The sequence below is a fragment of the Notamacropus eugenii genome, chromosome 2 (genome assembly GCF_028372415.1).
Source record: "Notamacropus eugenii isolate mMacEug1 chromosome 2, mMacEug1.pri_v2, whole genome shotgun sequence".
Classification (NCBI taxonomy): domain Eukaryota; kingdom Metazoa; phylum Chordata; class Mammalia; order Diprotodontia; family Macropodidae; genus Notamacropus; species Notamacropus eugenii.
The window spans coordinates 203,702,078-203,729,017 of NC_092873.1; the positions used below are offsets into that span (position 1 = coordinate 203,702,078).

Genomic DNA, 26,940 nt, shown 5'->3' on the forward strand with positions numbered 1-26,940 from the left:
GGAAACTAACATTTCCAAGAACTAACTGCATTTTCAAGTCTTCAAAGACTTGCTGTGGTTGATAAGGAAGGAAAATAAAAGTTTACAATACATAAGAAAATGTGACTTGCTGTAATGCGAAAACAATATTTCCAAACTTGCATCTAAGGACAAAGATTAGGCAGGAAAAGAGTTAAAAAGTGGGGTTGGGAAGGGGAAAAGGAACTTTTTCTTTCCTCTATAAAGTTATGCAGGGTTTAGCTGCTTACCTCTATCTTCTACAAGTATAAAACCAGGGATGGTAAAATGAAGAACAGGCAATAACAATTCAGTAACTAAACTATTCCCCATATAATTATATCACATCATGACATGTGATTCTAGATTTATATAAACTGTCCACATCACTCAAGAAAAGTTAAAAGGAAAGAATAGAAGTTTCCCTAAAATCTTTTCACATTAGCAACATGAAGTGATTAGCCTAAAATGGTTAAGGTGAATGAGCAACTTCATGCTTCACGAAAAACCATTATTGAGTATTTTATATTGTTCATTGGTCCTGACCTGTAAATTCACTGGCGTAGGGAACTCCCTCAGGGGAATCCTGTGTCAAAGGAGATCAGTGGCTGTTATTAAACTTAGAGGGAATTAGCTGCCTGGAACAGTGGCGTCAAACTCAAATAGAACCAGTGGCCATTGAACAATCCATGAGGATCTCTGTGGGCCAAATGCTAACTTAGAAAACCACATATTAATATCATCTATGCTTTGTTATACTTTTATTTACTTGACTAAATATTTCCCAATTACATTTTAACATGGCTCAGGGGCATTCCAAAGTATTTGTGAGCCCTCACTGTGTCTGGCACCTCTGACCTGCAGCAATGCAATGTAAAATATCTTGCTCAGTCACACAGGCAGTATTGTGTCTAAGTCAGTACTTGAACCCTGACCTTTTTGATTCCAAGACAGCATTCTATCAAATATACAACCCTATTTTGTTAGTTAAATTGTTTATGTTAATTTACTACCTGCACAACTTAAACTGAAATGTAAGGTTACATAACTGTCAGCTGAATTAATTTCACTTAATTTTATTAATATCTATTGAGTCACCTAGTAAAGGTATACATTTTTCTCCACTAAGAGTTTTAAAAACACCTTTGCACATGAAAAGATAATAAAGGGTGATTCAGTAGTTAATGGTGGCATTATGAGAAAAATATGAATTGTAATATGCAAAGAATAACCCTGCGACAAAGCCTGGTGTACCTGCTCTTGGGCACATCCTAAAGTCTAGTGCTCTGGTGCTAGGGGTCAATATATGAAGTAAAAGTATAGCACCAAAAGAGTTTTTTTTTCAAAATAAAAATGGACATATGCTATTCAACATAATTAATATCCTTTATCCATAAGCTAGTAAAGAGATCACTCTAAAACACAGGTCTTACCACATAATTCCTTTGCTCAGTAAAGTCTACTTCCTCTAGCATCAAACACAGACTATTCTGTTTGACATTTAAAGTCATCCTTCATAACCTGGTTTCAACCTACCTTTCCAGGCTTATTATAGATTATTCCCCTTTAAGTACTAGTATGGTCTAGCTAAACTGATCTTATCATCCTTATGATAAGGCATTAACATCTCCTACCTTCATGCTTTTGCACAGTCTATATACCTCATTCCTGGAATACAATTCATCTTATAGACATCTCTCATAATCTCTCATAATAAACAGAGTAAAAATTCAGTCCAAACATCACCTCCTAGGTCTTTACTAATCTTACTTCAGGTGATAGTGACTTCTTCACAAAATTATCTGATTATTATTCATACACACCTACACATATACACAGATATTATATACACATTGTATATGTGTATATGTATATACGCATACATAGAAAATATATAATATATACATATAGTATCTGCATAATCTTAAACATGTGTACATATATAATATATATTTATATTCTTTCTATAAATATATATGTTTACACATATTATATATATGTGTGTGTAGTGTATATATACACAATGTTGTATATGCAATATATACACATGCTATGTAATATATACACACTATATGTAGTGTGTGTAAATATATGTGTGTGTGTTTATATATACACACACACACCACATTTTTTGTTAAGACAAAGAAAAGGAGGGAGGGAGGAGAGACAGAGGGAGGGAGAGAGAGAGAGAGACAGAGACACACACACACACACACACACATATAATGTACATATACAACTTAAATGTTCGTATGTTTTCCACACTAGAATATAAGCTCCCTGAGGGCAAAAAATGTTTCCTTTTTGATTCTGTATCCTCAACTCCTGGCACAGTGCCTGGCACATAGTGGCACAGACAGGAGGGTAACTCAATCCACTGGGCCTTTTTCTGCCCACTTCTTCCCAGCCATCCTTTAAGATTTGGAAGCAACTGTTGTAGAAATATGACCTGACAATTCATAATGAGAAGAAATACCTATGAAAAACATACATTTAGATTCATTCTTTTTGATTTCCTTATATGTACAAAGACTTTTATACATATATGTAAAAAGAGCTTTGGGCTTCTCTAAACATATTTAACTGACTGTCTCTAACTGATACTCAGGTCCCACAAATCCCAATCCAGATATAGTTCTTAGGTAAAAGATAAATCAATCAATCAGCCAATCAATCATATATATGTGCATACCAGAACCTAGTTCTAGATGCTAGGTTGGGAGGATACAAAAATTAAAACAGTTCCTATTCTTAAAGAGTTTACATTCTACTGGAGGAGGCAATGTGTATGTACACACATACAATATACAAAACAAATACATAGTACTTAGGGAGGAAGGTAGGGGGCACTAGCAAGTGAAGGGGTTGTATGAAAAGTAGTGGGTAAGATGAATCTTGAAAGAAGTAAGGGATTCTATGAAAGGGGGTGCTTTCCAAACAAAGGCATAGAGAAGAGATAGAACACCATGTGTGAGAAACAGAGAAAGCCAGTTGCGTGGACCACAGGGTAAAAGACGGAGAGTAACATATAATGAGGTTAGAAAGAAAGGTTGCAGCCACATTGTGAAGAAATTTAAAAGCCAAAGCCAAGTTTCTATTTTATCACAAAGAAATAGGTATTCAATGGACTTTAATAAGGAGGGGAGTGCTATGGTAAGCTTTAAACTTAAGAAAAAAAAGAATCTCTTTAGCATCTGTGTAGAGGAGATATTAGCGAAGGAAACAATTTGAGGCAGGAAGACCAAGTGGGAATTCAATGCAATAGTTCAGTCAAGAAGTGATGAAACCTCAACCAATATTAGGGCTGTATGAGAAGAGGCATTGAACTTGAAGGTGTTGTGGTAGTGGAAATGGCAAAATTCAGCAACCGATTAAATATGCTGGATGTGAAAGAGTAAGAAGTTCAGAATATAACATCAAGGTTAAAAGGGTCAAGTAAAGTCAGGAGCGTAAGATTTTAGCGCTACACTTAGTTACTGTTGTTGTTATTCATTTACATATTTGTTTGTTTGGTTTTAATTAAGCCCAGGAACACAGCAGCCCCAACCCTAGGGGCGACAGAATAAGCTGAAGCCAGGGAAATAAAAGTATGGATGCAAAGCTCCTTCCCCTGACCAACCCACAGGGATACAGTCATGGTACCAGAAGGCCTTAAAGCTTAAAGAAACCTTACATGTAAGGAAACTGAGGCATAAAGAAGGTTTGTGACTGGTCTAATTTAAACCAAATGCTAGTGACAGAGCAAGGATAAGAACATAGTTTCTTCTAAGTTCTACTCTAGCTGACCTTACCTTCCTCAAACTGTGACAGAGTCCCAGGATAAGAGAATCTTTAAATCAAATTGGAAGGACTTTTACCAGTCAACTAGTCCAAAATTCCATAATGATAAAAAGAATGTGTTACTTTGATTTTTGATAAAGAAGAAACAAAAAATGATGGATATGGATAGGCTTATTCAAGATGAAGTATATGTATTATTGATAAAAATAATTCTATATATTTCCTATATTTTGCAAGACTGAGAATTTGATTTCTAAAAAAGTATCTTTGATTTATCAGTTAAGCAAAGTAAGTCTCTTGAAGTGTTTACCTGTGATGGACTGAATCCAGACATGTGGAAAGCTGAAAAGACAAGTGGAACCTCAGTCTTCAGCACCATTTCAATACAATGAGCACCACAAAAATATATGGGATGTATGCCAGACTCTGAGATATCAGTAGGTAGGTATTTCTGAGTGAAAAAGAGAAACTGAGAATTAGTAAAAATGTTGACTGAATCAAATATGCACTTGTTTATGTACTGTCACATTAATTGCTGTTGTGTAATTAATGGGGTAGTACAGAAATAAAATATATTACTATATATTATAATTATGAAACTCAGTATAAATTAAAATTAAGAATACTAGACAGTATAGAAAGACAAAAGTTAGGGAGATAAACACTCTTCATATACACAAGGAAAAAAATGCGCTAGCCAGCTTTGGCTTCCTGTAATAGTATCATTTTATGCTGAATTAAAAACAACCACCTTTAATATAAGAAGTCCAGTAAAATGAATGTGATCAGTCTTGTTAATTATATTTTCTGAACTGCATGCCCTTGATGCTGACTGAATTTTAAAAGATGAGATAAAAACAATTTCAATTTTTTTTTGCTCTCAGCAGCTATCAGTTCTCCTACCATAAAGGTGATCTATTCTATATGTCTATATTGTCTGCACTGCCTAGCATAGGAAATATATTAGTTGAAGACAGAAAAGACTCATACTTTAAAGGTTAAAGATATTTTAGTGCAGCTAAATATGATTTTATTGCTCAATAAATTTTTGGATTAATTCAAAGCATGGAGAGATACAGTGACAACAAAAACAGAAATTTCACTCTTATCTGACATGCTATTTGTTTAGAACTCTACTAACAATATACAATTATACAATAATAGCTGATGGTGATAAAAGTTCATAAAAATGCTGACTACGAATTATTCTAGTATTCTCTGAAGGAAGAAAAATTAAATTACAGCATCATTTTCATTTTTACAGAACTTTACAGTTTTACAGAATTCTAATTGTTTAAATTACAGCAACATATATGAGTTAATTCTATTAACCAGAAGATTTGACTATTAAGAGAACATCATCATTCCCTAATCATGCTGCATAATAGGTATTTTTTCTTTCTTTTTTTTTTTTTTGGAGGGAGGAAACCAAGGCAAATGGGGTTAAGTGACTTACCCAAGGTCACACAGCTAGTAAGTGTCAAGTGTCTGAGGTGGGGATTTGAGCTCAGGTTCTCCTGATTCTAGGGCTGGTGCTCTATTCACTATGCCACCTAACTGCCCCCCATAATAGATATATTTTTTGAAGGAATATGTAACTAAGCATGTTTAGGTACACTGGGGTGGGTAACTAGGAAAAAATTTATAGATATCAATATGTATTAGAAAGTATATGGTTAAATAAAGAAATTAGTAAACTCAGGATTAAAAAAAAATTGAAAATAATATATCACCTTCCTTGTGGGGTTGTTATAAGGTTCATATGGATATTATTTTTTAAAAAAATGCCTATCAAACAGTGCAATATAAATGCTGATTCCCTTCCCCTTTCTTTTCCCACAGGTTGTCAGAAAATTCATATTTTATTATTCTAGTGAGGGTTAGTTAGCTAAGTCTGTCTTTTTATTATCTTAAAGATATTTTAGTGGAGTTATTAGCTCATGAACCTGGAAGAAATCGTGTCCTTTGGATTCCAAACTATTTTTTAAAATGTGGAAATGAAGAGCATTCAAACATATGTCTTACCAGTTTGAAAGTAGTTATGGTATACTGTCACACTGAAATATCAAGGTGAGTTTACATGTTTATTCATTTAACACTGTTTCATCATTATTAGTTAAATGATCTGCCTGGTCTTTGTGCCTAAGATGATAATTTAATACAATGGCTATTCAAAAAATATTTTATGCATTTAAAGTTATTCCATCATTATTAGTTATATGATCTGCCTGGTCTTTCTGCCTAAAAAGCTAATATTTAAGTAGCCATACCAAAAAAAAAAACCTCTCATGTAAGTGACTAAAAAAAAGAGTTCATGAAACTTGACATATAATTCTAAGAAAATTACAGATTTAAACCCTAAAAGATGATTTAAAAAAATTCTTGAATGCAAAGTTTGCCAGCTGCAGAATTTTCCAGCCTTTGATTACAAATTACAGCACAATTTTTTGGAGTTCACGAACTTGTCAGTGGTCAACAACAACAACAAAAAAGGCCATAAAGATTGGAAAAAGTAAGTGGAAGCCATAAATAACTCAACAAACATATAAAAAAATACTAAAATGTGGTCAGAACCTGTTAAGCACTAATATCCAAAAGTATTTAAAATTACTTTTATTTCTAATCATACTTATAGTTTCTAAATTCTAACAATCTTCTGCTTTAATATTAATCACGAAGACATAGAAAAACAATATTAAAAATGGTCACTAAGGAGTACTTTTTGTTTACACATGAACATTAAATCCACTAGTAAAAATTGTTTTACTGACAGCTTTGAATTCAATAATGCATCTATTACCATCTATTTACCTGTAACTTAGTTACTTTTAGGTGTAAAGAAAACTTTTTGAGTAAAGGTTATACATAAATACATACATACAGAGAGAGAGAGAGAGAGAGAGAGCGAGAGAGAAAGACAGAGACAGAGAGAGAGAGAGAGAGACAGAGAGAAAACTGATTAATTAAAAGTATACAAAGGCTTTCTAAAACAAAACAATTTTCACACACACATACACACACACACACACACACACACACACACACACACACACACACACACACACACACACAAAACTTACAGAAATGTGCAGTCTTGGCAACCAGAGAAATGCAGAAGCTAACAGCCTAGAAAATTTCTGCAGAAATGTTAGGGTTTTCTCTTTGTCACCCAACATCATAAGGAACAGAGAGGACACAAACCAATCATGGCCAGGGTAACGTCCCTGTAGGCAGCCTTTAGAATATTGTTAAGAAGTAACTGTAATTAATTTTTTTTTTGTAATACAATGTGGAAATGTACAAAAACATTGCTACAAGGATTTACCCATATTACTTATGTATATGGAAGTGTTCATTTTCAAGCTCTCCTTCAGGAATGAAAGAGGCAAGACAGCTTATTCTCATTTGCAAACACATTTACAAGTAGTAAAGTAAAAATAAGCGGTATCAGCTTAAGAAGTGGAGCTATTATCTTATAATTATTTAAGTGTATTATAATTTCTTCTGTTCTCAATTAAGAGTTTGATGCTACTAGTGACCAAAAGCAAGTTTCTCATTTTGTAATAATGCACTCTTTCAATTCAGTAATGTTTTAAAAAAAAAAAATGAGTTTGGTAAAATTCAACACACTTATTTTACCTGCTAATGAATAACAGATTTTGAAATAACAAATAAAATCGAATCTACATAGCTGAAGAAGATCAGTAACATGTGACTAAATTAGAAAATATGGCATCATGTGATTTTAGTGAGTCAGCCAGCAAGCATTTAATAAATGTTTACTACTAAGCACTATGCTAAATGCTGGGGACAAAAAGAAAAGTAAAAATAGTCCATGAACTCAAGGAGCTTACATTCTAATAGGGGAGACAGCATGTAAATAATTACATATATAAAGGATATATGCACAGTACACAGAAGGTAATTTCAGAAGGGAAGGAATTAGCATCTGTGAGTACTGGGAAAGGCTTCCAGCGGAAGGTTGGATTTGAGGTGAGTCTTGAAGAAAGCCACAGAAAATAAGTTGGAGAAAATGAGGAGACCAAGGCTGGGAGAGGGAAGGGAAAGGTCAGTTACCTGTGAAAAGGCATGGAGATAAGAATTTCTAAAATAAAAATAAGTCTATAAACAAATTCTCATGAATGGAGCACTGATATATCATAAGTAAGTAAGTACATTAGGAAAAATACTTTTTAAAAAGATAAAATTCTAAATTAAATGTCACAGTGTTTTGGCACATTAAATACAAACTGATTATGGTAGGTAATATTTTTAAAATATTTATTAAGATACTGGAAAAACGTAGCTAGAAAACTTAAATCATGGCCATGTTCATTTGAGTAGAATTTATTCAGAAAGGATACGAAGTGAAGATTTTATTGCTGCTTGCTGTTGCTTCAGAAATCTCTCAGAATGCTTCAGCACCAAAGTAAGATCATTTTCAGCACCATCATTCAATAGATTAAGGAATTTACCATATCTACATAAAACCCATCAAACATTTAAAATGAGACATTGATAGAAAATAATTGATTACAGTCTACTTAAGTGAATTAATAAATATAGAGGTTAATTTAAAAAAAACAATTCCTCATTCTAAATTCTCAACTCTAGTACAGATTTCCAAGGTTCCTAAGTACAATATGACAAAAAGTTTGTGGAGAGCTTAGATTTACAGAGAAATGGATTTGAACTTCATAGCATGGAATATTTCTGAGCAGAAGAGTCATATAACTAGATTAAGGCATGAGGAAGATGATCCTCATGGGTATACAGAATGGCTTAGAGAGGGGAAAGCAGAGAGATGAGACGATCTTTAAAGAGAGCACCGCAAAAGACTACATTGTGAGTAATAATGACAATGGCCGCTCTGGCCATGGGGAAGAGGTTTTGAATATTAGAGATACTGAGGAGGAGCCTTTCATAGCTGACTGGATGTGGGAAATGAAGGATAAGGAAAAGGCAGCTATAATTTTAAGGATCAAGTATTACAAGATGAGATTTAGAGATGGAAGGGTTCTTAGAGGTCATGTATTCTGACTCTGTCACTTTGAAAATTAAGAAACCTGGGTCCAGAGAGTTCCAATGAGTTTCCCAAAGTTGCAGAGGTATTATGAAGGAACCCAGACCTGAACCAATTTATTCTGACTAGATCTTGTACTCTTTGCACTACAGTAAGGGAAGATATAGAGGATAATAGCATCACTTCACCATAGTGAAGTTAATATAACTTTAAAAGTAACATAACTTTAAAATAACAGCTCAAATAGAATTCTGGATAAGTACAGCCAAGGAAAGGTCAGAGTGAGATATTTTTCCAGAAAAAGACAACTTAGAAGGTTTGAAAGAGAGATCTGTGACACAAGGGGTGGAGGCTGACCTGATGTCCATGCAGATGAAACACTAGATGTGGAACTAAGTGGTGGCTACAAAAGCATCAGCAGCTTTCGCAATTCTTAAGTAGAGATGATAAGGAGACCTGGCAACTGGTCAGAAAGAGATTACAAGGGATCCCTTTGCTAGCAGTGGATGCAGGAGCAGAGGATGTGTGGCAACTCTGTTGCCTTTACAAATGTCTCAATCACAGTTCAAGGCCTGAGAGGAGCACTTTCAGCAAAGGAGTGGAAGTCCTGAGGAAAAGTATTACTTTTGGTCACAAGACATCAGAGACACTGAGGAACAGTATCACTTTCAGTCCTAGGGGATCAGGGACCCTAAAGAAAAGTATCATTTCCAGTCCCAAGGGAAAGGAGCCCTTAGGAGCAAATTGAAATTCCAATAGATCAATGGCCCTTCCTGGGCAAGGATCAGAAAGCATGACCAGGACAGCAGTGACCATACTTCCTCCCAGACCATGCAATTTTTAAAGCACCAAAACCTTCTAAATTCCTAGAACTAACTGAAAACAGCAGTGCAGAAAAAGCCTTAGGCCTGAGACAGCACCCTTCCCCACCCCCATGCTGGAACAAAACACAAAATAAACATAACGTTCAAAATCAAGAATTGGGATGGAAAAATAAGCAAGTAACAAAAGAAAAACAATACAGCAAAAACAAAAAAGAACCTGACCATAAAAAGTTAATATAGTGACAGGGAAGATCAAAACATAAACTCAGAAGAAAATAATGAGATTAAACAATTACAAGCAAAGCCTTCAAGAGAAACATGAATTGGACACAAGCCCAACAAGAATTCCTAGAAGACCTAAAAATGATTTTCAAAATCAAATTAAAAATGGTAGAGGAAAAATTAAAGAAATGAAAACAAAGGAAGCAAATTATGAAAAGAAAATTAAAAACTTGGTAAAAGAGGCACACAAAAATATGGAAGAAAATAACACCTTAAAAAAGAGAACTGACCAAATGGAAAAAAAGCAGTACAGAACTTCACTGATAAACAATAAAACAAAAAAACAAACAAAAGCTTGTTTACTAACAAGAATTGGTGAAATGGAAAAAAATGGTAAAACAACTTACTGATGAAATTAGAAATGGGGAAAAAAATTAGAAATTTACATATTGCAAAAAAAGAACGAAAATGCAACAAAGGGGATACCATCCGAATTCTTAAAAGAAAAAAATGAATTACAAGATGAAATAGACAGTAAAATTATACTAATGGGGAACCTCAACTTTCCCCTTTTGGAGCTAGACATATCTAAGTATAAAATAAATAAGAAAGAAGTCAAAGAGATGAATAGCATCTTAGAAAAGTAGGAAAGGATAGCTGTCTGGAAAAGACTGAATGGGTATAAAAAAAGAGTATACCTTCTTCTCAACCGTACATGGTATCTTCAAAAAAATTGACAATGTATTAGGACATAACATCCTCACAATCAAATGCAAAAAAACCCTGCAGAAATAGTAAATGCACCCCTTTCAGATCAAAATGCAATAAAAATTATATTAATAAAGGGCTGTGAAAGAACAGATTAAAATTAACTGGAAATAATAACGTAATCATAAAGAATTAGTAGCTCAAAGATGGAAGAGAAAAGGCAGGGACTCTTAAATTCTCCCAAATTTCTCTCCAACCAACTTTAAATATTTGCCTCAAAACAAATTCTAGAATGACAGAACACACAAAAGGATGCAGTAAAACAATTTTTCAACTCAAGACAACTTAGAAGGTTGACAGGAAAGATTTATTACGCAGCCTGAGAGTGGAGTACAGTCCAGCCAAGATATCAGGCTAGGAAACCAGAACCAGGAGTTGGGGGTGACTGAAATCAGCAGTGACAGTGGCTACTTCTGGAAATCTCAGACCACAGACAGTAAGGGGGAGGGGGTCAAACAACCGGTTAGAAAATGACTACAGGGGTCCTTTGCTGGCAGTGGATACAGGATTCTCAGTCATAGTCCCACACTGTAGTCCCTGGATAAGGAGGAACACATTAGAGCTTGTGCTGGAAAAGAAGGGTAGAGGAAAATGGGGACCCTGGTATGATGGCAAGCAAAGTAGGATCTTTTGTTGTTTTCGTATGATCAAATGCCTCTGATTGAATCTTGCCTTTATTAACCAAGAGTCTTTACTAGGAGTAAAGTAAAGAAATAAGAGTTTCTTTAACTAGAAACAGTGTATGTATTTGTATTATGAATGTGATTAAAGATCTTCCCCACCCATTAATGGGCCCATCCATTAAGGGGAGTTTGACTAGGGAAAATTTGTAGGAAGGCCCACACCTTTTATTAATGAGGCATTGGTTCTCAAGGGTTGGGATGCCCTCTGGCTCTAAAAAAGGTATAAATACTTAGAGGGTGAGGTTTTACTTTGGGGCTTACTGGAAATGTTTGTTTGGCCAGATGAAGACTCTAGGAAGCCACTAAGGAGTCCCTTTCTCACCCCCTTTTTCCCCTCCCCCACTTGGAAAACCCAGATATTGGTGCTTCCTTCTCTGGTAACTATGGTGCGACAGTTGGACCTGTCTACTGACAGTCAGGCAGAGGAAGTCACGTCTGTTGATCTTTGATTTCTCTATATTTTCTTTGAAATTCAGGGTGCTGACTCTCCTGAACTAGGCGAATGATATATGTGCTTGGTTAAGGGAATGATACATGTGCTTGATTAAAGGGCTTGTCAACCCCTCAAAAGTTGCCTCTCCATTTATGAATGCAGATCTAAGAACCTATGATAGCAGTCCCCCTGTGTATGTTGAGGTGCTTACTGTTACACCCAGTCACAGTTCTATGGCAGAAAAGAATATGTATTGGTTAGTTATGGATCAGAGCATAGGGCAGGAAAATAGTAAACACATTTCTCCTTAAATCATACTACCTTGAAAGAACTGAGAGCTTACAGACTCAGAGACCTAGCTCTGAAAAAAGCTGTACAAAAATCCTCACGCTTGGAACTGTGTCCTCCATACCTGGCAGCAGAGTACAATTTTAATATAAAGCTAAAAGTTAAGAAATAGGCTGGAAAAATTAACACAAAAAAGGTCATGATCATAGAAAGTTATTACAATGACAGAGATAATCAAAACAAAAGTGTAGAAGAAAACAACAAAGTCAAAACTGCTACATCCAAAGCCTCAAAGAAAAAAATGAATTGGTCTCAGGCCCAAAAAGAATTCCTGGAAGGGATCAAAAAGAATTTTAAAAATCAAATAAGAGAGGCAGCAAAAAAATTGGGAAAAGAAATGAAAATGATGTGAGAAAATCATGAGAAAAGAGTCAACAACTTGGTAAAGGAAACACACACACACACAGTGAAAAAATAACACCTTAAAATAGGCTAAATGGTAACAAGGACCAAAAATCCAAAGAAAAGAAAAATGTGTGTGCACATTTGGACAACTGGAAAAAAGATTTACTTTAAAAATTCATTGAAGAAAAGAACTCCTTAAAAAGCAGAATTGGTCACACAGGAAAATCGCTATACAAAAAGTACCTGAAGAACTTAAAAAGTTGAACAGACCAAATGGAAAAGGAGGTACAAAAGCTCACTGAAGAAAATAACTACTTAAAGATTAGAATTGAGCACATGGAAGCTAATGACTCCTTGAGACATCAAAAAAGCAATAAAGCAAGATCAAAAGAATGAAAAAAAGTAGAAGAAAATGTGAAATATCTTTTGCAATAATTTCCTTGGGAAAATCACTGACCTGGAAATTAGATCAAAGATAATCTAAAAATTACTGGATTACCTGAAAGCCATGATCTAAAAAGGACCCAGACATCACCTTTAAAGGAACTGAAATAGGAAAAGTAGGAATAATTCATTGGATTACAAGGTCAATGGGGATTTTGAAAAATGAAATTTCGGAAGAGTGGTGGAAATGGTTGCCAGATTTCAAGGCAATAAATAGTAAAAACAGTTGTGAGAAAGCAGAGGCAGCAAGTATGAACTACTTTTAAGAAGTGCAATAATGGAGGAATGGGGGGATACTGGATAGGTTGTTCAAAGTCATAGCAGTTCTAGAGAAGGTTTTATACTGATCTTATACAGTCTATGAAGTACTGGAGGGTTGGAATTAAATACATGTCAGATTTTGGAGGGGGTCCTATAAATTATCTGTCACACAATACTCAACTTGATGAACAAGACTCTGAGATGCTAAACTACATATCCAAGTACACATAGCCCATCAGTGACAAAATGAGGACTAATAAAAAGTAATCTTAAATTTTTATAATACTTTATGCTTTGAAAATGCTTTCATACCAGTTATTTCAGTTGATCCTATGAAGGCAAGACCAGTATCATTATTCTGGTTTTATAGAGATGATTCTCTGAAGGTCAGGAAAACCAGGATTATTAACTAACAGGTCAGCACATTACACTTATTTATCCTTTGGCAGAAGTATAACTTTGAAACTATGAATCCCAACTACATTAATTCTAATTCATTAATTTTAATTTGTGCATTTATTTTTAAGACACTTTACTGTGTTCATCACCACAGAATGCCAATTAAAAGTAATTATATTTTTAGAAAATAAGTAAGACTATGCTCTTATACGCTGATTTGAAGATATTACTTTTGGAAAGAATTAACAGTGATACAGGCTTAAATATGTTACAATTGACTTCTACAATAAGATGAAGAGTTTTAATCTGCAAAGATTGTTTAATGATGTGCTAGTATCTTTAAAAAAATAAGTTTATTTTATTTTCTCAAAGATGAACTCTGATTTAAATGTTACAAAATAGTGAGTTGTTAAATTAAATATTATTAAACATACTCCAGCTAGATAAAACAAAATTGAGAAATACACAAGAGAGTTTCAAAAAGTATACCTGACAGTCATTTTAATGCCAAGCTGCTGCACAGATGAAAGACTTTCATTCTTCACATCAGCATCAGTAGCTAAAAACAATAGAAAACTGAGTCATAAAAATGAATTAAAGTCTGAATAATAATCACATTTAATTGGAAATTGTAATATTTTTACATATTTTAAAGTAAATTTTGAAAACTGATGAATTTGTACTCTAAATGCCATCAGTTTATTTTCAAATAACTTAACATTAAAACTTCACATATTTACCTTCTATCATAAAAAGGCATCCAAAATTACATTAAAAACAAAATATGCTGTATTGGACTATCTTTTTCTATTTTACTGGACTGCATATTTTTCCTAGCACACACAATTATCAAACTGAAAACAATCTAGAAATGCTGCACTTTCATTGAGCAATGCACCAGACCACGATCTTCAAAATTTTTGAGTAGAACTGATTATGAACTGCTCATTTATCTCAATACTTAAAATCAAAACTCTACTTCATAGAATTTACAGGTTTAAATATTTTAAAAGTAATCCACATTCCTATTTATGTATTATACTCAAGGATTAGATATTACTATATGTGGCATATTTTTAGGATATTAAACAGGAATTCTTAAATGACATTGATTGACATGAGTAGCTTATCACTATCTTTCAAATGGGCAATAAGTTAATAATGAAAGTTTGTTTTCTGTGTTATTTCTTTTTACCAAAAATAGTAACACTAATAGCTAAGGAAACTAAAACATATAACTAATGAGTAGCCAGGAATCAAAACCCAGTTTCTCCAATTCCAAATCCAGTGCTTTATTCACATTATGATGAATAGAATGTTCTGCTGTAAGAGAATTTAAATGATATATAGCTCAGAGGGTAGGCTGGGATAAACTCCATTTTAGGAAGATCATTATGGGATGATATTGGCCTGAGATATAGTCTTAATTTTTTAAAAAAATTTTAATACATAATTTATTTTCTGTTCTTAACATTCACTTCCACAAGAATTTGAATTCAAAAAATTCTCCCCATCTTCCCCACCTACCACCCCAGGACAGCATGCACCTCATCCACCCCTTCTTCTAGTCTCCCCTCCCTTCTATTACCCACCCTTCTGCCATTCCCCTTCCCCTCTATTTTCCTGTAGGGCAGAACAGATTTCTATACTCCATTGCCGGTATAGCTGAATTTCTAGTTGCATGCTAAAACAATTTTTAACATTCATTCTTAAAGCTTTGAGTTCCATACTCTCTCCCTCCCTCCCCACCCACCCTCACTGAGAAAACAAGCAATTCAATATAGTTCATACAAGTGTAACAATGCGAAGTGCTTCCATATTAGTTATGTTGTGAAACACTAACCACATTTCCCCCTGTCCTACCCTGCTCTTTATTTATTCCATTTTCTCCCTTGACATGTGCTCCCACAATAGCGTTTGCTTCTCATTATCCCTTTCCCCAATTTGCTGTCCCTTCTATTATCTTCCCTCTCCTATTCCCTTCCCCCTTGCCTTCCTGCAGGGCAAAATAGATTTCTATATCTAATTTAATGTGTGTTATTCTCTGTTTAAACCAAATTCCATGAGAGTAAGGCTCAATTATTTTCTTTCATCTCTTCCTCTCCATTGTAAAAGCTCTTTCTTCCCTCTTTTATGTGAGGTGATTTGCTACATTCTACCTCTCCGTTTCTCTTATTCCTAGTACATTCCATTCAACAGAAAATTTTATTTTTTTTAGGTATTCTCACTTCATATTCAGCTCACCTTGCGCCCTCTATGTGTACATGTACATATATATATGTATATATATACACACACATTCATGCACATATACATCCATACATACATATAATATACACATACATACATACCCATACCCACCTATGTGCGTGTGTGTGTGTGTGTGTGTGTGTGTGTGTGTACCCTCTAACTACTCTAATACTAAAAAAGGTCTCATGAATTACAAATAACATCTTTCCATGTAGGAATGCAAACAGTTCAACTTTAATGAGTTCCTTAAAGTTTCACTTTTCTGTTTACCTTTTCATGTTTTTCTCGATTCTTGTATTTTAAAGTCAAATTTTCTATTCAGCTCTGGTCATTTCAACAAGAATGCTTGGAAGTCCTCTATTTCATTGAAATTCCATTTTTTCCCCTTAAGTATTATACTCAGTTTTTCTTGGATTTACTCCTATCTCCTTTGACCTCTGGAATATCACATTCCAAGCCCTTCAAACCCTTAGTGTAGAAGCTTTTCCACAGAGTATTTCCACAATACTCGAATTGTTTCTTTCTGGCCTTGACCTGGGAACTCTGGAATTTGGCTACAATATTCCTAGGAGTTTTCCTTTTGGGATCTCTTTCAGGAGGTGATAGGGGAATTCTTTCCATTTCTATTTTACTCACAGGTTCTAGAATATTAGGGCAGCTTTCCTTGATAATTTCTTTGAAGATGACGTCTATAGACTCTTTGTCTCATCATGGTTTTGAGGTAGACCAATAATTTTTTAATTCTCTCTCCTGAATCTATTTTCTAGGTCAGTTGTTTTTCCAATGAGATATTTCACATTGTCTTCTATTTTTTCATTCTTTTGATTTTGTTTTATAATTTCTTGATTTCTCATAAAGTCCTTAGCTTCCATCTGCTCCATTTTAATTTTTAAAGAACTATTTTCTTCAATGAGCTTTTGAACCTCCTTTTCCATTTGGCTAATTCTGCTTTTTAAAGCACTCTTCTGCTCACTGGCTTTTTGGACCTCTTTTGCCATTTTGGTTAGTCTATTTTTAAAGGTGTTATTTTCTTCAGCATTCCTTCGGATCTCCAAGATGTTGATTCACTTTTTATGGTTTTCTTGCAGTGCTTTCATTCCTCTTCCCAATTTTTCTTCCAACTCTCTTATTTGACTTTCAAAATCCTTTGTGAGCTCTTCCATGGCCTGAGATCACTGCATATTTTTTTTTTGGAGCTTCTGGATGTAGAAACCTTGACTTTGATGTCATCGTCCGATGGTATGCTTTGTTCTTCCTCATCCAAAAGGAGGAAGAAAATACCCTTTCATCAAAAGTAACCTTCTATAGTCTTATTTTTTCCCCCCTTTTGGGGCATTTTCCCAGTCAGTTACTTGACTTTTGAGTCCTTTGTCAGGTGGAGGGCATATTCTAGGGACCTGTAAGTTCTCTGTTCCTCCAAGGTGGCACAATCAAGAGAGAGGAACTTGCTCCTCTCCTGGCCTGTGCTCTGGTCCGGGAGCAACCACCTTTTCTGCCCAGGATCTGCAAGTAGGGTTCCCTCTTCAGAGCTTCTACCAGCTCCACCAACCAATACTCCTCCTCACCCCAGGACCTCCACTCAGGGCTGTGAACCAGATCATCTGCTTGATTCCCCCAGCGTCTTTAGGCCTAGAGCTCCAAAAGGGGACACTGCTGCAGTGACTTCCTCCATCCTGGATCCTGGTCAGACCCATGGCTCCCTCTCACCAAGGTAAAAGAGCTTTCTCACTGACCTTTGAAGCTGTCTTTGGCGTCTGTGGGTTGAGAAATTAAACTGTACAGCACAACTGCTACCCCTGATTTTGTGCCCTGAAACCTGCTTCAGTCCTGTCCATGCAGCACATCCAAAGCTGGGTTGTGCTATGCTCTGAGTCCAGTGTGATAGATCTTTCCTACTGGCCTTCCACGTTGTCTTGGGCTGGAAATCTCTTTCACTCTGTCATTTTGTAGCTTCTGCTGTGCTAGAATTTTTTTAGAGTCATTTTTTACAGGTATTTTATGGGCTATGCAGGTAGAGCTAGAGCAGGTCCTGCCTTCTACTCTGCCATCTTGGCTCTGGCCCCAAGTATATTCTTTATTCTCTAAACTCCTTAAAAGGGGTCCTTTGTGGTATTCTAGAATTTAGGATGACAGGCAGGTAATGCACTGGATAGAGCACTAAGCCTGGAATCAGGAAGACCTGAGTTCAAATCCGGCCTCAGATATTTGCTAGCTATGTGACCCTGTGCAGGTCATTTAACCTAATCTTGTTTGCTTCAATTACCTCATCTGTAAAATGAGCTGGAGAAGGAAATGGCAAACCACTCTAGTATCTCTGCCAAGAAAACCCAGTAGGGGTCATGAAGAGTTGGACATTACTGAACAACAATAAAGAATTTAGGAGTACACATTGTTTCCTTAACAAACTAGAACTAGACAGAGCATCATGCTCAGAATGACTGAGTATTTACTGAGATAATTTTTTTCTATTGTCTAAAGGATTTCTGGTGATGAGAATAAATGACTGGAAAAATATGGCTATTATCACATATAAACGGACCCCTCTCACCAAGTATTTGTGCCCGTTAGATCATAAGGACAATAAGAACAAAAGACCAGGTTGAGACCATTCTGCTTTAATGTGTACAAATCGAGCAGTTTAACTGAAAATATCTCATATAGACAGTTTTATTTTGTCACAAAAACAGTTTCTTTCATGTAGATATGTGGTTAGACTACTATATTTGACTCCCCAAACCATATTTTTATAGTATAATGGAAATTAGAGAAAAATTTAAATATTCAAAAGCATACTCATTATTGATATCTGAAAGGGTAATTGAATGTAATTCATAAGGTGCTCAATGTATTTGAATTTAAAATGTTCTGTTCATCAATCAAGCAACAAAGATTTATTAAGTAGCTTCTATGTGCTAGGCAGCATGGTTGGCACTGAGGATACAAATATAAAAAAATTAAACAATCTTTACTCTTAAGGTGTTTATATATGAAATTAAGTTAATTCTAATCATCACTTCCAATGACCATTCTAAGTCTTCACTATTAAAAAAAGAAATGACATCTTAGAACAATTCAAATTTAACTACCCTACCTCTTTTGTGAAACTGTCTTCTCCCCTGGATTTCACAATATTCCACTTTCAAGGCTCTACTTCAATGAATATTCTGTGCTCTTATTGTTCCTTATAATTATTCCTTCTATGCTCCATATGCGGGCAATGTCCAATACTAATCTTCAACATTGTTTTCTTCCAACTTTTCACTCTCTCTCTTGGAGATGGCATCTACTTTTTTTTTTACTTCAACTGTATAACCATGAGCAAGTCATTTAATTTATCTTAGACTTTCTTTCCTCATCTATGAAATAAAAAATAACAACCATAACATTTACCTTAAGGATTGTTGTTAGAAAAACATAAGCTGATGTATGTAAATTACTACGAAAATTTTAAGAAGTGCTATATTAATGTCAGTTATCACTCTCATCATCATCATCAACAACAACAGTTACCTCTACTAGGCTCTATCCTGAGTCCCCTGGCTCTGATAGCTGATCTTTTACCTTTTCCTGCCCAGAAACAAGAGTCCATGCCATTTTATGGCCATCTTTGTACTATGCTGCCTTAGTTCTCACCTACCCTCTTCCAATTCCAACTCATCAGGAAGTAAGCTCCTTGACAGCAAAACAAGCCTCGCCTGCTTGTTTCTGAATGCCCAGCACTCATCACAGTACCTGGCTTGCAGTAAATTCTTAACAGATATTCATGTTCTCTATCTTTCTGTCTTTCTCTCAATCATTCTAAACACTACATTTCTAGACTTTATCTCTCCTACTGGTTTCAATCTCATACCTCTTGTGAAATTTCTCCTACTATACACATGGGTATTCTACTGTCACTTTAAATGCAACATGTTTAAAATAAAATAAAATTTCTCAAAACCAGAAGCACCTCTAGGTGGCATCTATCTCTCTATTAACATTCTCCCTGTAATCTTGATTCTGCCCTCATTTTCTATTCCTACCAATATTCTCCCAGTCAAATCTTAAATCCATCCTTGATTCTAGCCTCATTCCTAGCACCACCACATACAATATCCAAGTCCCATTAATTTTGCCTTCAAAATATATTTCTCATATATATATCTGGGTTCTACTATTATCACTTTGGTCTAGGTAACCATCATTTTAAGACTAAGTGACTGCCACTTAATGTTCTCCCTTCTTCTAGTCTTTATTCTTTTTAAAAGAAAAGGAGACAGACAAGTGACAAAGCAGCAAGTGCAGATACACTGGGAGCTGTAGTCTCAATCCTGCACACAGGTGGCCCAGGCCATAGGGTCATCTAATCACTGGAAGCAGCAGTGGGATTTGGCAGGCCCTTGGGTGTCTGAGTAGCCTCTGAAAGACTGCATTGCTCACCTCCTGGTGTGAGGAAGCGGCTAGAAAAGGTGCTGTAAAAACTTTCTGCTTACCCAACCCTGGCCTGATTACTGTGGCAGGCAGGGATCCTACCCTGTGGTTGAAACACCAAAAAATGTACAAAAACATCTGTAAAGACAATTCCACTCACCATCAACACAAGGAATGTGTGTACACTCATAGACAACACAAAATCCAGTAGACCCGAAATACGAACAGCTCTTGTTGCAAGAGAACTCAGCAGGTATCACATCTAAATAGCAGCCCTGAATGAAGCAAGGCTAGTAAATGAAGGCCAGCTTACTGAATTTGGAGCTGGATACACATTTTTCTGGAGTGGGCTCAGTGAATGGGAGCAGCTTGAAGCTGGCATGGATTTTGCAATCCAAACAACTACAGCAAGCTGGTATGCCTGCCAAAAGGAGTGAATGATGGGCTCATGACAATATGATTGTCACTTACAGGAAAATGCCATGCCTCCACCATCAGTGCCTATGATCCCACCATGATGAACCCTGATGAGGTCAAAGAAAAATTTTATGAAGACCTAGAGACCCTTATCATCAGTGTACCAAAAGAAAACAAGCTTATAATCCTGGGTGACTTTAATGCGAGAGTAGGCTCAGATTACCAGACTTGGCAGGGAGTCCTAGGGAGAAATGGGGTTGGAAACAGCAACAGCAATGGTCACTTACTACTAAAGATGTGCATCTCATGACCTTCTTATCACCAACACAGTCTTTCATTTACCTAAATGCTATAAAACTTCTTGGATGTACCTTCAAGGCAAACATTGGCTTTTAAAAGACTATGTGATTATAAGGAGAAGAGACAAACAGTATGTGAGAGTGAAGAAGGCAATGCATGGCACAGAGTGCTGAACTGATCATAGACTTATCCTCTCCAAGATAAATATTCCTCATTCAACAAGAGGCATCCCCAAGGCAAAATGACTACTAGAAGACTTAGTGTTAAGTTAACAGATTAGAGTGCTTCTCTGAGCAGGAACAGTGTGTTGCTATCTTGGAGGAAAAATGAAGCCAACAAATGGTTGGCAACATTGGAGCAGAAAAGGAGTGGGCAGCTTTCAGAGATTTGGGTGTACAGCACTGCGTTTGCTCATCTGTTCAGAACACTCACAAACATCAAGATTTGTTTGAAAAAAATGATGGGGAAATTCACAAGTTGTTAAATGAAAGACTAGAACTTCACACTGTTTACCAGCAGGATAGTTCATCTGTCTCTAAGAAGGCAGCATTTAACTCCAGCAAAAGTAAAGCACAAGCAAAGCTTAGAGAAATGCAGGATTCTCAGCTCAGTAAGAAGGCTGATCAAATTCAGTTTTATGCTTACAGTAACAATCCAAAGAACTTTTATGATGTCCTGAAGGCTATTTATGGGCCAAAGACAAATTACTCAGTGCTCATTAATGATAAGGATATGATCGTAGAGTGAAGGGCTGAACACTTCCACAATGTTCTCAACAGACAGAGTATTCTCATCAATCAATGCTGAAGTCACTGACTTTACCTCATGATGAAGTCAATCCCTCCTTTGCAGAAGTTCCAATTGAAGAAGAGGTCCTGAATGTCATTAGACTTCTTTTATGTGGTAAAGTACCTGGTGCTGATTCTATTCCAGCACAAGACAGGGGGGTCCACTGCTCATCCAAATGCTGACTGAAATTTTCCAAGTAACATGGCAACAGGAAGTAATGCCCCAGGAATTCAAGGATGCCTCCCTTATCCATCTCTATAAAGGTAAAGAAAATAAGATTGTCCTGTGACAATCACAGTGGGTCTCTTTCTTCATCATTGTTGACAAGATTCTTGCCAGAGTCCTCCTTAATAATGAGTTCTGGAAGATGGTCTTCTACTTGAGAGCCAGTGTGGCCTCAGAAAGGGCCTATGAACAGCTGATATGGTGCTTGCTGCTCAATAAATCCAGGAGAAATGCCAGGAGCAGAACAGAGATCTGTACAAAATGTTGATAGATCTGACCAAGACCTGTGACACTGTCAGTCATGAGGATTTATGGGACATTATGTCAAAATTTGGTTGCCTGGAGAAATTCATTAATATTATATGTCAATTTTGTGACAACATGCTTGCCTAGGTTCTGGATAATACACAATGCTCTCCTGCTTTCCCAGTCACCAAGGACTGAAACAAGGCCGTATGCTTGCTCCCATGCATTTCAGCATGATGCTTTCAGCCATGTTGTCAAATGCCTTCAATGAGGATGAACAAAGCATCAAGGTCAGCTACCATACTGATGATAAATTCTTCAATTTAAAAAGGCTACAAATGAAGACCAAAGTGGAAGGAGTATCGTTGCATGATTTTCTGTTTGTAGATGACTGTGCACTCAATGCAGCCTCCAAAGCTGAGATACAACAAAGCATGATTGATTCCCTGCTGTATGTGCTAATTTTGGCCTAACAGTTAACACCAAGAAAACACAGGTGCTTCATCAGCTACCAACACACCATCCAGACATGGAACCATTGGTTACAATAAACTGAGAAGTCCTGAATGCTTGGTAGAGTCCTTTCTAGGGATATATACATTGATAATGAGATTGACACAAGCATTGCCAAAGTTGCTCAGTTTTGGGGAGGCTCCAAAGGAAAGTGTGGGAGAGAAAAGGAATCAGAATGACTACCAAGTTGAAGGTCTACAGAGCCTTTGTGCTGACTTCATTGTTGTATGCCTGTGAATCCTGGACAGTCTACCAGTACCATGCCAGGAAACTGAATCACTTTCATTTGAATTGTCTTAGAAAGATGATGAAGATCATCTGGCAGTGCAAAATACCAGACAATGAGGTCCTTTCTCAAACTTAAACTGCTAAGTATCCAAACTCTGCTGAAGAATGTACAACTCCAACAGGCTGGCTGCATTGTTCAAATGCAAAACGAATGCTTGCCAAAAAGACTATTTTATGGAGAATTTACACACAGGGCAAGCACTCACACGGTGATCAGAAGAAGCAATATAAGGACACTCTCAAGGTGTCTTTTAAGAACTTTGGTATAGATTGTGTGTCATGGAAGACACTGGCACAGGACTCCTCATCAGAGAAGGTGCTGTGTTCTATAAGCAAAGTAGAACTGAAAGAGCTCAAAAGAAATGTAAGAAGCACAAATTTAGAGAATCCAACCCAAATATCTACATGGACTATTTGTGCCTGACCTGTTAGTAGAACATTCTGAGCTCATGTTGGTCTGGTCAGCCACAGTCAGACATACTGTAACTTGACTTTAACAAAGTGATATCATTTTGGTCCTCTGCAAGAACAAAGGACAACAACCAACAATTCTTCCAATTCAATGTCAGAAACTTTTCTTAAAACATATGAGTTCTTTTCTGCCTTAAATTTTGTGCCTTGTAACTGAAATCCAATTTGATCATTTGGACAGTTTGGTCCCCATCTACTGGTTCCTATCACCACCCTCCAACCACAACCAACTTTCAGGTCAAGCCCTGTCAGGCTTCACTCTGGCCTTCCTCCTTAACTGAATACAGTTTCTTGTTAGAAGTCTTTTAAATCTCCTGTCTTGGGGCACAAATGCCATCTTTGAACAACTGTGCCTTAGGGCAAAGATCCTCTAATTCCTTCCTTAGAGATTATATCATTACAAATGTATGTATTTAGCATGGGGCCAAAATAGAGGGTTGGGGTGGGGGGAGGAGGCTTGTGGTACAGGGGAAGGAAGAAGAGAAGTAGCATAACATGGTTCCGTAACTTCAAAAAGTTTAAAATCTTGTAGGACTGCCAACCTAACTCAGCTCTTGTGACAGATATAAAAGAATATAATTAAGCTTTTAATTGTGTTGTATAGACTATATTTGTTCAAGAGAAAGGGAGATGAAAGAAAGGACAGAATAATCAAGACTACACAGAAAAGCATATGGATAACTGGAGGGCAAAACAAAAGTAAACATAAGTGATAAGAAATGACATAAGCAAAAATAAGGCAAGTAGGGAAGAGCAAAGTACACTGACTCCTACTCCAATCATAGCAGAATATAAATTCCAGAAGGGCCCTGAATTTCATTTTTGTTACTGCTTCCCTAGTACTGAGCAAAGTGCATTATATATAGTGGGCACTTGTATATCCCATAGTTATCTCCTATGATCCTGTATCCACTAAGTGGAAACCATTCATCCTGCAAATATCTCTATTTCTACTGACAATCCTAACTTCCTTCAAGCTACACAGATTCATAACCTTCATTCTTCCCTCTCCATAAAATGTCATATCTAATAAGCTGCTGGGAGTCATGTTGGTCTTATTTCCATATTTTTGTAACTGTCTTCTCTCTCTTTCTAACACTCTATTATGAATTCTAAACTGTGTGAATGAAATTCTTTTCATATATTTTGTATTTACTTACTTGTACATATACTACTGGGCAACTAGGTTACTCAGTAGATAGAGTACCAGGTCTGGAGTCAGGAAGACATCTCCCTGAATTCAAATCTGACCTCATCAGATGCTTACTAGCTGGACCCTGTGACCCTGGACAAGTCACTTAACCCTGTTTGCATCAGTTTCCTCATCAGTAAAATGAGCTGGAGAAGGAAATGGCAAACCATTCCAGTATCTTTGCCAAGAAAACCTTGAAAGGGATCATGAAAGTCAGACACAATTGGAAAACCACTCAACAACAATATACATACCATGTACCCTGACCCCAATTCCCTTACCCCAAATCAAAGTAGAATGAAAGCTTGAAGCAGAGAGTTTTGTTTCTGTCTTTTATTTCCTCAGCCCCTAACATAATAACTTGCCCACCAACCCACTCTCCATTTTTTTAAACCAGACCTATGATTTCCTGGTGAAGAATTTTCGTGGGCAGGTTATAACATTAAAGAATTGCCTAGAGCACTGAGAGATTAAATGTCTCATCCTGGGTCACATAGTCACTGTATATCAGGTTAAATACTTTGCTCAGTCTCTCCTTGGAGCTTCAATCCTTCATCACTAATTGCCTATTGAACATTTCAAACTGGTTCTTTTGGAGACATCTCAAACTCAATGTAATGCTAATCAGAGAGTTAAAGATCTTCCCCACCCATTAATGGGCCTGCCCATTAAGAAAAGCTTGATTAGGGAAGGCCCACACCTTTTGTTTATTTCTAATGCACTGGTTCCCGAGGGTTGTGATACCCTCTGGCTCTGAAAAACGTATAAATACTCTGAGGTGAGGTTTTGCTTTGGGGCTTAGTTTTTGGAAGAAGGTAACTGTGCCAGATGAGACTCTGGGCAGCAGCTAAGGAGAGGTGTTGGTGGTGCTTTTCTCTCTGGTAACTATGTATGTATTTACTTATGATCAGACAGCTGGAAACCCTATCTGTTGATCTTTATTTCTCTGTTTGTATTTTCTCTGAAGTTCAGGCTGCTGACTTTTCCCCCTGAACTAAGTGAATGATACATGTGCTTGATTAAAGTGATTGTTGACCCCTCCAAAGTTGCTTTTCTTTTAGAAAAGCAGATCAAAGAACCTGTGATAGCAGGTCCCCCTGTGTATGTTGGGGTTCTTGCTTTTACACTCAACATGCCCCAAACTAATTATCTTCCCTACCCTCACCCTCCCAAACCCACCCTTCTTCTAAACTTCCCTATTCCCATCAAGGCACCATTCTCTTTAGTCTCCAAGGGTTAATAACTTTGGTATTATCCTCAAATCCTCACTCTCCCTCAACACAAATATCCACTCAGTTGCCAAATCTTGCTGTTTTTACCTTTACATGTTTCACAACTGAAGCCTTTTCTCCATTTGCCCAGTTAGCACCTTACTTCACGACCTCATCATGGTTCCCCCAGATTATTTCAATTGGTCCTGACCTAAAGTCTCTTAACACTCCATCCCATATACTACAGTTAAAGAAACTTTCTTTAGGTGTGGATATGGCCACATGACCCTCCTGACCCCCCTTCAACTTCATTAGCTCCAGTGGCTACCTATTGTCTCTAAATTAAAATATAAACTCCTCAGTTAACACTTTTAAATCCTATACAACCTGGCCCTCACCTATCTCTCCTTCCTCAGTGGACATTAATCCTCTTGCTGCCCCTCTACAATCCAGTCAGATGGGTCTTCCTTCTCTTTCACACATGAAAGTCCATTTCTTTTTTTTCTACATCTTTGCACTGCAAAGCCTGGAAAGGCCTGGAAAGCACTCCCTCCTTACTTCTTCCTCAGAGAATCCTTTTATTCCCTTAAAATATAGTCAAAATTAACCAGCAAAGGCAGAGCCAAGATGGCAGCACTTGCCTGAGCTCTCCCCAAAATCCCTCTGAACACCTTTAAGTAATGCCATAAAACAATTCCTGAACAGGTAGAACCCACAAAAGGATGGGATAAAATGATTTTCCAGACAAAGGCAACTATAAGGTTAGCAAGAAAGGTCTATTGCACCTGGGTAAGAGTGAAGCACAGTCCAGTGTAGGCCATATCAGCGCAGACTGGGCCCCAGCAAACCGTGAGCAAGCCTTAGGAACTACTGAACCATCAATAGCTGCTTCCAGAGTTCTCAGCCCACAGATGGTAAGGGGGTTGAACAACTGATCAGAAGGAGATTATAGGGGTCTCTTTGCTGGCCTATGGGGAAAGATTCTCTTGCTTTGCCCCTACTCAGCTCTGGGATAGACTACACCAGGTTGAGGGTGACTCACAGCCTGAAACTAGTTGGTGAGTTAGGGGGACATCTACCCCAAGCATATGAAGATTTTCA

At 36.6% G+C, this 26,940-nt stretch overlaps 1 protein-coding gene and 1 long non-coding RNA gene across 12 annotated transcripts in view; one reads left to right on the forward strand and one right to left on the reverse strand.

The window, feature by feature from the left end:
- Positions 1 to 26,940, reverse strand: part of TBC1D32 (TBC1 domain family member 32) — a 230,718-nt gene that overhangs the window by 52,241 nt on the left and 151,537 nt on the right. For 6 of the 11 annotated variants that reach the window (XM_072643167.1, XM_072643169.1, XM_072643166.1 and 3 more), the window contains 4 exons: positions 14,017 to 14,086; positions 8,142 to 8,257; positions 6,858 to 7,012; positions 4,088 to 4,228 (listed from right to left, as the gene is read on the reverse strand). In XM_072643167.1, the coding sequence (XP_072499268.1) occupies positions 4,088 to 4,228; positions 6,858 to 7,012; positions 8,142 to 8,257; positions 14,017 to 14,086 (482 nt within the window). Of the gene's footprint in view, positions 1 to 4,087; positions 4,229 to 6,857; positions 7,013 to 8,141; positions 8,258 to 14,016; positions 14,087 to 18,868; positions 19,134 to 19,159; positions 21,949 to 26,940 lie in introns of those variants that run through there. The other 5 variants (XR_011974491.1, XR_011974492.1, XR_011974493.1 and 2 more) reach the window with 3 other exon arrangements.
- The window catches only part of LOC140526723 (uncharacterized), a 38,793-nt gene continuing 16,805 nt past the window's right edge, over positions 4,953 to 26,940 (forward strand). The window contains exons 1-2 of the long non-coding RNA XR_011974494.1: positions 4,953 to 5,165; positions 5,620 to 5,847. This is a non-coding gene — a long non-coding RNA (uncharacterized lncRNA). The remainder of the gene's footprint in view (positions 5,166 to 5,619; positions 5,848 to 26,940) is intronic.